At 37.2% G+C, this 11,134-nt stretch overlaps 3 protein-coding genes across 3 annotated transcripts; 2 read left to right on the plus strand and 1 right to left on the minus strand.

Moving 5' to 3' along the window:
• Positions 1–2,056: 2,056 nt before the first annotated feature.
• On the plus strand, positions 2,057–3,822 carry LOC106341046 (probable indole-3-pyruvate monooxygenase YUCCA7). The gene is made up of 3 exons (XM_013779864.1): positions 2,057–2,792; positions 3,020–3,391; positions 3,598–3,822. The coding sequence occupies exons 1-3, from the start codon at positions 2,079–2,081 to the stop codon at positions 3,820–3,822; spliced, it is 1,311 nt and encodes a 436-aa protein (XP_013635318.1). The 5' UTR covers positions 2,057–2,078.
• A 1,417-nt stretch (positions 3,823–5,239) lies between these two features.
• LOC106336733 (chaperonin CPN60-like 1, mitochondrial) lies at positions 5,240–8,887 on the plus strand (the record flags this gene model as incomplete). The annotated part of the gene is given in 17 exon segments (XM_013775663.1): positions 5,240–5,331; positions 5,546–5,570; positions 5,658–5,789; positions 5,911–6,070; positions 6,165–6,436; positions 6,526–6,630; positions 6,715–6,801; positions 6,913–7,002; positions 7,100–7,180; positions 7,279–7,347; positions 7,427–7,504; positions 7,623–7,718; positions 7,812–7,911; positions 8,000–8,103; positions 8,189–8,294; positions 8,384–8,462; positions 8,562–8,887. Coding segments are annotated over 17 exon segments (1,752 nt in total). The 3' UTR covers positions 8,692–8,887.
• Positions 8,888–9,741: 854 nt separating this feature from the next.
• LOC106338065 (putative F-box protein At2g33190) lies at positions 9,742–10,866 on the minus strand. Its single transcript, XM_013777126.1, has one exon. The coding sequence runs from the start codon at positions 10,858–10,860 to the stop codon at positions 9,742–9,744; it is 1,119 nt and encodes a 372-aa protein (XP_013632580.1). The 5' UTR covers positions 10,861–10,866.
• Between the last annotated feature and the right edge of the window lie 268 nt (positions 10,867–11,134).

Raw genomic sequence — 11,134 nt, forward strand, 5'->3', positions numbered from 1 at the left:
TGCATGTTGTCATATATATATATATATAAGCAAATATAGATTTTGTATGGATGATGGTATAAATATAAGTCAAAGTGTTAATTTTACTTTTATGAGGGGAACACTAACAGAAACAAACAAGCTTCTTTTTTGGTAAAATGTTAAATGAAAGCAGCTTCTTCTAATCATTGTGCTGAGTTATTGTATCATCATGATGCATTATTATGACATTTCATTGCAGCATTGAAAGAGGAATTGACCAAATTAAATAAATATTAACATTAATGAAGACCCATATTTTAGACTACGTCACATGTATATATCTCATCTTTCTCTTTCAGTTTCATACGTATCTAATCTAACCCTAGATTTGGTTTATGCACTGATCTGTGTAGATATTCTTAAAACATTCCAAATTTATAATTTTGTAACAGATTACACAGGGAAATGTCATAACTTTAGTATGATTTTCTTCCGACCAAACACTTAACGTCTAATGGCCGGATTTAAACGCTCAGTTGTGTAAGTTGTTAGAAGCATAAGAGAAGTCTTTTTTTATGAAAATAAAACAATGGCCAACTCAAATGGATCGGACCCTTTCATGATCTTCTCTTTTTCCCTTCTTTACATATTTTAGACTTGACTCGAATCCTTACATTATAGAAAAATGAGAGGTGAAATATTCATTCTAAATATTGGTGGCTCAACTAGTGAAAGACGTTATTTTACAGTTGTCGATTATAAAATCAATTTATTTTTTTGGTATTACATAGGTTTGCTTCTTATTAAACCGTTGTCTATAGTAAAAATAAGAAAACATCGATCTCCAATCTACTACATTCGAAATGTCTCTCTAAAGTTTTAGTTGCAAACCCACACAATCAGAAAAATATCTAAGGGAAAATAAGACGCGAAAACTAAGCTTCTTACATCATCTCAAGAGAAAAACTATGTTTACAAATTTTTTAAAAGAAAATAACCATAAAAACCTTAAACTTTCAAATTAAAACAAAAAAAACTTTGAACTCACGTGTGAACAAAAAATGCTTCAACTTTTAAATATTAGTTTTAACTCTCATTTTTTTGTTGACTAGACCATTTTAGAAACTTGAAAAATCAACTGTTAAACCCGTAAACGTATGTTAACTCGCTAAACGACGTCGTTTTAAAAACCGATTAAACATTAATGAAATGATGTCGTTTTACATCTGTAAACATTTAAATCATCCCCGCTTTCACGAAACCTAAATTTTCTAATTTTTTAATTCCTCAGTCTTCTCAAAACTGATAGCCATTGATAATGCAAAAGATGGCTAGAAAGATGGGGTATTTCGGGTTCGTCGTAGTGAGAGATCTTAAGTGGAAAATGTTAGGGAAGCTACAATTTAATAAAGTCGGTGAAGAAGGTGATAATGAAAATGATAGTGAGACTAATGAGAATAATAATGAGACTGAGAATAATAATGAGGCTGAGAATAATGGTATTGGTGTCGAAGACAAATTTTAAGTAGTAACTAGTAAATTAACAAACGTTTATGGTTTAATAGTTGACTTTCCGAGTTTTTAAAATGGTTGAGTCAACAAAAAATGAGTGTTAAAATGACCAACATTTAAAAATTGGAGTTTTTTTTGGGTTCAAACACGAGTTGAAGGACCTTTTGCTTTAATTTGAAAGTTGAGGATTTTATTGGCTGTTTTCTCCTCTTTTTGATAAAAAATTGTGACATGAATAATCAACCATACAGTATTATTATAAGTTGATCTCAAACGAGATTCTATAAAAGTTGAAAGGAACCGAAATAATTCAGTAAGGAAATGGCAACAACCTCAATGTAATAGTTTTCTATGAATTTCATTCTTAAGCCGCTGCAAGCTTATCATTTGAAGATTTTTGAAGTTAAACTAAAAGACTATACTAATCAAGTTTTTTTTTTATTTGTATATTCGAATACAAAAGGCCAAATTGCTTGAAACTCTCCTCTATTTAAACTCTTTATCCTCAATCCAAATAGACACAAACCAAATCCACATCTTTTCTTGCCCTAAAACTCGTCCCCCAAACAAGACAAGTATATATAACACTAAACACTCCCAAAAAGATGTGTACTAACCAGAACACAAATTGTGTCAGCATCTCAAGTATGCTTCCAAACTTCACCCCGAAGGAAGACGACATGTTCTCCCGGCGTTGCATCTGGGTTAACGGGCCGGTAATCGTCGGGGCCGGTCCATCGGGCCTAGCTGTTGCCGCCAGCCTAAAACGCCAAGAAGTTCCTTATATAATCCTCGAGCGAGCTAACTGCATAGCCTCTCTGTGGCAAAACAGAACATATGATCGTCTCAAGCTTCATCTTCCCAAACAATTCTGTCAATTACCCAATCTACCCTTCCCCGATGACTTCCCGGAATATCCAACGAAGTATCAGTTTATTCAGTACCTTGAGTCATATGCTACCCACTTTGATATCCAACCTAAGTTCAACGAGACTGTACAGTCAGCTAAATACGACAAGAGGTTTGGGCTGTGGAGGGTCAAGACTGTTTCGAGGAAGGGGCTGCTTAGTTCTTGTGAGTTCGAGTATATTTGCAGGTGGCTGGTGGTGGCAACGGGAGAAAATGCTGAGAAAGTGGTTCCAGAGTTTGAGGGTTTAGAGGATTTTTGTGGTGATGTTCTTCACGCTAGTGATTATAAATCCGGCGAAATGTACCGTGGAAAACGAGTTCTGGTTGTTGGATGTGGAAACTCCGGCATGGAGGTCTCTCTTGATCTATACAACCACGATGCAAGTCCATCAATGGTCGTTCGTAGCTCTGTAAGTAAAAATAAAATAAAAATCAGTAAATAAAACCTCTAGACCATGCACATCTAATTTATACTATTTATCAAAAATAATAATATTTTAATATAATTTTTGAAACACATGTTTTATCAAAATATTATTATTTTGTTGAGAAATTTTAGCTGAGAGATTTCCAACATAGATGCAAGTTGGCTCTCACTTCTCAGTATTTACTCTGTTGTTTTTATCTGATGGAATAGGTCCATGTGTTGCCGAGAGAGATTCTTGGAAAGTCTACATTTGAAATAGGTGTAACAATGATGAAATGGATGCCGGTTTGGCTCGTGGATAAGACTCTGCTCCTTGTCACCAGGTTAAGTCTGGGGAATACGGATAAGTACGGCCTTAAGAGGCCGGAACTTGGACCGTTAGAGCTGAAGAACACCGTTGGTATAACTCCAGTTCTAGATGTCGGAGCCTTTTCTAAAATCAAATCAGGAAAGATCAAAATCGTTCCGGGAATCGTCAAGTTTGAGCCCGGGAAGGTTGAGCTAGTGGATGGCCGAGTTTTGGGGATAGATTCAGTCGTTCTTGCGACTGGTTACAGAAGCAATGTCCCTTCATGGCTTAAGGTAGACAAAACATAAACATTATATTTTCTAAAAAAAACATAAACATTATATTATTCTAAGTTTGTCCCAAAAGATTAAAATGTTTGGAATGTTATATGATTAATATGTTCATGGGAGAAAATTACCGTTAGTGACAGCTGAGAGACGTTTGATTGGTAGGGAATATTTTAAATACTAAAAGTGTTGTTTGGTGTATTGTTATGAAGGAGAACGACTTGGCGGAGATTGGGATAGAGAAAAACTCGTTTCCAAAAGGGTGGAAAGGGGAGGCTGGATTGTATGCGGTGGGGTTCACGAGAAGAGGACTCTCAGGTGCGTCGCTTGATGCCATAAGTGTGGCTCATGATATTGCTAATGCGTGGAAAGAAGAAACTAAGCAACAGATTAAATCTGTGGCTGCTCGTCACCGTCGTTGTATCTCACAGTTTTGAATTTTAACCAATTAAGAGGTTAAAAATGGGAGAAAAGAGACAGCTGAAAGTGTTTTCTGATGTAAAAAAAAAGGAAAAAAAAGAAGATAATTGCTAAAGCCCACTCCCTGGAAGAAACCCACACCAAAATAAATAATTGTAAAAACATCGCATTTTGGGGGGTTTCTTTTGTTGTAAGGAAGATGTGGCTTCTCATTTCTATATTGTTTTTTTTTTTGAACGACCTCATTTCTATATTGTATACTCTTACATTTCGACTTATCTTCTGTTGGTAATGTGTTTGATTAGTTGTTATCATATTTGCAGATATAAAAGTCCCTTTTATTTGAAAACATTTCTACCGTTGGAGTCTTTGAGAGTACTGTCCTAGAAAGTATTAAAACTTGATTAGATAATATGAACAAGATCCATGCCAAAATTCAGTTTGGCCATTGACAAAGAGATATAAAGGCAGGTGTGAATGAAACAAAACAAGAATACATTCCTCAATACATGAAATGTGTATGCATCATTTTTCTTAGTATACAATGAGAAGTAACATAGATAAAAAGAAGAGTTCTAAGACCATGATTAACGCCGTTCCTTATAGGGTTCTTAATGTATTTTTTTTTTTTAAATTAGAGAATAATAGAGGAGACGTTTCTTAGTTAGGAGTTACAAGAAACGTCTCTTATGAGTCTCTTCTTCCTCCATTGAAGCTTGCTTCCGATTCGATTTGAAACCATGGCCGCTGTATCCTCGCAATCTCTTCCCCAATTTAGCTTCTTCCTCATCAGTCGATTCAGCTCCAGAGAGATGTCACCGAGATCCAAAAGGACAGGGATCATCGCAGTCAAGTGCGGGATGACGACGCTCTGGGATAAATGGGGAGCTAGGGTTCCGGTTTCGATCCTCTGGGTTGATGACAACATCGTCTCTCAGGTCAAAACCGTTGAGAAAGAATCAACATCTTCAACATCCTCTGGTAAATGACAATTCTCATAAATAGACAATTTTCAAGTTTTGGTCACAAAAGTAGACCACAAGAAAGAAAGTGACCAAAATGTTTCATTTAATAGGTAAAAAGATCCTAATACCCTAAAAAAAAAAATTATAGTTTTAGATTATATGTTTTCAAATTCGAATTTTTTTATAAATTTTTTTTTTCGATTTTTTTTTTTAATTGTTGTTTCAAACTTTCATTTTTTAATTCGAAAATACTTTTTGATTTTTTAATATACTTTAGTACTGGGCCTCAAAAGCCGCCTCAAAAGGCCCACAAAAACTCGAGCCGGATCCAAATCGGATGCTAAAGCTCTCGTGTCAATGAGCTTGGAGAAAACGCAAAACCCTAAACCCTAGTCTACTTCTAGAATCTTCGCTCTACTTAATTTCTCCTCCTTTCTGCGAGTTGCGAATTGTCAATTCAGCTCCTTTCCGATCTGTTCTGAAGCCACTGTAATCCTCTCTGATTGATTGACAATCTATCACCATGTATAGGCTCGTCTCCAGCGTTGCTTCGAAAGCTAGGTCAGATCTATTCGCCTCATTGAATTCGATTTAAATGCTGTTTATTTTTTGAATTTTGTTTCCTGTTCGTTTCTCGGAGATCCGATCATTGCGAGTTTAGTTCTGATTTTCCGATTTTCGATCAAATTGTTACCAGAACTCGCATTAAATTGAATTTATTAAAGTTAGTTTCATTTTATTGATATGGTTTATTTATCTTCCTTTCATTTAACAGAGTTGCCAGAAACTGTACAACTCAGGTTCGTATTCTTCGTTCCGTATCTAGTTATGCTGTTCTAGCTAGTCGTGGGTTTGTATGTATTGATGTGTGTTCTGTGTGATGTTAGATTGGAAGCAGACTCAGTGCCACTAGGAACTATGCAGCAAAAGACATAAAGTTCGGTGTTGAAGGTCGTGCTTTGATGCTTAGAGGTGTCGAGGAGCTTGCTGATGCTGTTCAAGTCACTATGGGACCCAAGGTATACACTTTTTTTTTACTTGTTTTAGATCTAAATTCAATATAACACCCTTGTGTATCGTGAATTGTCTGTTTTTGATTACCCCTCGATGGTGTTTAATATAAAAGTTTTATCCTTTAAGGGTCGTAATGTCATCATCGAACAAAGCTGGGGTGCGCCAAAGGTGACCAAGGATGGTGTTACTGTCGCCAAGAGCATTGAGTTCAAGGACAGAGTCAAGAACGTTGGTGCTAGTCTTGTCAAACAGGTTGCTAACGCCACAAATGATGTAGCTGGTGATGGTAAGTGTGAACTATTCATTGTATTTGAAAATACGTTTTTTTTTTGTTAGTCTCATATTAATTGTTGTTTTTTGTATTCCGAAAAAAAAAACAGGAACAACCTGTGCTACGGTTCTTACTCGAGCTATCTTCACGGAAGGTTGTAAATCGGTTGCTGCTGGAATGAATGCAATGGACCTAAGGCGTGGAATCAAATTGGCTGTTGATACCGTCGTCACGAACTTGAAGAGCCGAGCACGCATGATTAGCACTTCTGAGGAAATCGCTCAAGTTGGGACAATATCAGCTAATGGAGATAGAGAAATTGGTGAACTGATTGCAAAGGCTATGGAAAGTGTTGGCAAAGAGGGAGTGATCACAATTCAGGTGAGCTAATTTTTGATTCTTAAATGTTTTTAAAACTAGTTTGCTTATTTCTTATTGTGACTGACTTATGCTATCATCTCTTGATACAGGATGGAAAGACCTTGTTTAACGAGCTTGAGGTTGTTGAGGGTATGAAGATCGACAGGGGGTACATTTCCCCGTACTTTATTACAAACCAGAAGAACCAAAAATGTGTAAGAATCCCGATCTTACCCTGTTGCTTTATCAATATAAATGAACTTCGGAATTGATTTGTTGTGCATGGATATGTCTTGCAGGAACTTGAAGATCCTCTCATTCTCATCCACGAGAAGAAAATCTCTAATTTAAATTCTATTGTGAAGGTCTTAGAACTGGCTCTCAAGGTATAAACGATTTGGTCATTTCTTGAATGTTAATTACATTTGCTGATATACTCATTAAAGTTAGTTTTGTATCTAAAGATCTATATCTATTTTCTCTTCCTTTGTTTTTAGAAGCAAAGGCCATTGCTGATTGTTGCGGAGGATTTGGATAGCGAGGCTCTTGCCGTGCTAATTCTAAACAAACTTCGTGCTGGAATCAAGGTTTTCATTTTCAGCCTTTTGTCATGTCTTTTTTTTCTTACTATGTATTATTACATTTTCATTTGCTTGGATTGATGTAAATGCCATTACATTATAGGTCTGTGCTGTGAAGGCCCCTGGTTTTGGAGAAAACCGAAAGGCCAACTTACAGGATCTAGCTATCCTCACCGGAGCCCAGGCAAGCACATATTTACTATTTTACTACATGCGTAGACAAACACTGCTCAAACTAATTGCATGAGGTATAAAATTCCTTTGATGATTTTAATTTCACAGGTAATTACAGAAGAGCTAGGTATGAATCTCGAGAAAGTGGACCTCAGCTTGTTTGGAAACTGCAAAAAGGTTTGTTTGGCCCAATTCCCTTTGGCTTGTTCTCCTTTTCCATTTATATCATACGGATTTTGCATTTGTTTGTGAACAGATAACTGTATCCAAAGACGACACTGTTTTCCTTGATGGTGCTGGTGACAAGAAATCAATTAGCGAACGATGTGAACAGGTTGGTTTACACTTCTCGTATGTTTTATCATGCAGGAGAGTCAGGGATCTTCCTTGACTCTTTTCCCCAACTGGTAAGGATGTTATATGTATGTACTAACTCTAAATAAATCACACAGATACGATCCATGGTTGAAGCTAGCGAATCTGACTATGACAAGGAGAAGTTACAAGAAAGGTTGGCTAAGCTTTCTGGAGGTGTTGCTGTACTAAAGGTAACGAAACTGTTCTCTTAACGTTTCTGTTGAGAGCACACTAATGGACTGAATATTTACTGGTCGGATGAATTTTATATGGTGGGCTTGTAGATTGGAGGAGCGAGTGAGTCAGAAGTTGGCGAAAAGAAGGATAGAGTAACTGATGCTCTAAATGCCACCAAAGCAGCGGTAGAAGAGGGTATTGTTCCAGGTAAAAAAATCATTCTGAATCCTATAAGATAAACTTTGTTTAAGTTCGTGAGACGAATAAATTACATTACTTTTGTGTGGAATTACAGGTGGTGGTGTTGCTCTTTTGTACGCGTCAAAAGAGCTCGAGAAGCTTTCCACAGCTAACTTTGATCAGAAAATCGGTGTCCAAATCATCCAAAACGCTCTCAAGGTTTTTCTCTCACCATAATTTTCTTAATCTCCAGTATAAACAGCTTCCAGAATCTTAAAACATACAAAATCTTTCTTTGATGCAGACACCTGTTTACACGATTGCATCCAACGCTGGAGTAGAGGGTGCAGTCGTCGTAGGCAAGCTTTTGGAATCAGATGATCCCGACCTCGGTTACGATGCTGCTAAAGGTCTCACAGTTTATAAGCATTTTCTACTTGCTTGGTCTCCACCTTGTTATTTCGCTATATACTCAACTATCTTGTATTTTATATTCCAGGAGAGTACGTTGATATGGTGAAGTCTGGTATTATCGACCCTGTGAAAGTGATCAGAACCGCATTGGTTGATGCTGCAAGGTACACCAAGTTTGAGAATTTATAGTCAACTTTTGAGTTAGTTGCAATGTTTTTTTTTTCTCTTTCTAATCTTTGTTATTGGTTTGTTCTATTGGTTAGTGTCGCATCTTTGTTGACAACGACGGAAGCAGTTGTGACTGATATTCCAACTAAAGAGGATGCGTCTCCAGCTATGGGCGGTGGTGGCGGCATGGGTGGTATGGGAGGTATGGGAGGAATGGGTTTCTGATGAGAAACAAACATGCTAGCTTTAGGTTACTTTTGGAAAATGTTGTGAGATTATATGATTGCTTCATCCACGAGCCAATAGTGGATCCTTTTTTCTATCATGATTGGAAGAGAGAGAGAGACCTTAAGATTCTTACATGATTTCTTGATTCCCGATTAACAATCAATTTATAAAATAAAATAAAATTTTAAATTAAGTTGTTTGATGATATAGATTCATAATAGTCTTTTGTTTGATCATAAGCTTGTAGTAGTCTTTTGTTTGGTCAACACGTCACCCCAAGAGTATCTAGTGTGTGTTAGTAATCGCTACAATTTCTTCCACGCATGTTTCGCATCCAGGATCTCATTAGCGGAATCTCTACGTAAATCAATAATCTCAACGTAATAATCAGATGTATACGCATAAAGCTTGTTGACCTACACCGTGTGCTTTCAAGATTACACCATTAGTCATCTCCTTTCCCGTATGAGAAATGTTGTTTGCAACTCCAGGCTACAACATAATCTCCTGTTCAGAACAAGCAAATCAGCTGTCCAAGAAGCTGTGAAGATGGGGTAAGTATATAAACTGATGATCTTTGCAGTGGTTATAGTCACTGTCCCGCGGGCTGCCAGATTAACCGCTAAGAACATGCGGGGCGGGCATGGACAATTGAATTTGATGACAGCAGCGGGATGGGCCACCTGGACGCGGGATGGCCCGTTTGACATCTTTCTCTCGTTCATACCGAACACAAGCCGATATAATGGAGAAGAGGTTACACTACTACGCTCGCTAAAACGTTCCCACTGGTCTTTACTTTGGAAGCTAGCTTGACAAAGAAGCAATAACTATATCGATGAAAGGTTGATCCTTTCGCGAGTAACACATTCAAATGCTACAAATCTAAACAATAATCAACAATAAAGAGCCAATTGCCACAACTATCCAAAATAAAACATACTTAAGGTCAAATTTTCGATAAACCTTAAAACCAAAGACTTGATGATAAAAAGAGAAAAGAGAGTTATATGGACTTGAGTTACACGTAAAGTCGATAATTAAAGACTAAGTTTGTCCTGGAACAAACCAGTAAATCTTGGAAGACCAATCATCTAATCTTGTATGCCAAGTGATTGTTCTTGTTGCAAGATCAAACACACCAGAACTTGCTTCCCTCCTCGTCCCAAGATAATTATCAGACAAATGATCATCATCAAGAAAACATATTGAACCACTCTTGATTCCTCTATCTTTAACCGGTCCTCTTATTGTAACCCCATGACCAAAAATCAACATCTCATCACCCAAAGACTCTACTCTTTCCCATTCTCCAACCTCAAGATTCAGCTTACAAATGCAAAACTTTCTGTTTAACTCTTTCAAGCTCAGAACGATCAGAACCTCTCCTGAGTTTGCTATAACAATCCTCATCTTATATATCGTATCAACGAAGGGAAAAGGATGATTAAGATAATGGTTTCCTTCTATGGTATCTTTAGGACAATCTCCAGAGAAATCAAGAACGTTGATGTAATGATCAAAGGTGTAGACATAAAGCTTGTTGTCTTTATAAGCCATGTCTTCACACTGTGTGCATGTAATACGCCATCCTTTATCACCATCATTTGCTATTTTCTTGTATGAGAAAATATAGAACTGTTTGATAGCCCATGCGACGACGAAATCTCCATTTTTCTCGTTTATCCACAAGACAGCCGTCTTTGAGAACTTAAAATCGTCCCAACTCACAAGAAACTTGGTGCCGTAGAGCTCAAGGAAGCATTCAAATAGATCGTTTCGTACGAATCTATAAGGACTATCACCAAGTGATGAATCTAATGAAGGAACACTGATTGTTTCGCTAGTAAACACATTCAAGAGATGGAAATGTAGACAAGGATTTACGAGTAGAAGCCAGTTGCTGTAACTGGCGAGACAATGGACTTCGGACAAGTCGATTCCAAGAAGGTTTTTGTGGTAGACTTTATCTTGAATGGGATCATACAAAAGAGAGTTCTGACCTTGTAATACGATTCGCCATGGATAGAGAGGACACGTTCTTGAAACGGCGTACCAGTTTGAGCAAACGGTTTTGGCTCGATGAAAATCCAAAGAGCTCAAGCTTTCGAAGATTGATCGTAATAGATCAGGGCAGAGCTTAGACCAATCAACGTTTCTAGACATTATTGTGTATTGGATATTCTGGAGGCTGCGGCTAACTTAGGGCTTTTGTTTCTTGTGTGAACTAATGGATTCATACATGTTCGGAGATTCTGTTTCAATAAGATCTTTGACTTACCCTATATAGGACACTCATACTACCACTTTTTTACACTAACCACTTTTACCATCATTTTTAACGAAGGATAAAAGACACTTATGTAGGATTCACTAATTTAGACTTAGTTTTCCCGCTACCACCCGCAAACGCAGCTTTTGCAGTTGGTAGCGGTTGTTG

Source organism: Brassica oleracea, chromosome C4, assembly GCF_000695525.1.
Source record: "Brassica oleracea var. oleracea cultivar TO1000 chromosome C4, BOL, whole genome shotgun sequence".
In the NCBI taxonomy this organism is placed as follows: Eukaryota; Viridiplantae; Streptophyta; class Magnoliopsida; order Brassicales; family Brassicaceae; genus Brassica; species Brassica oleracea.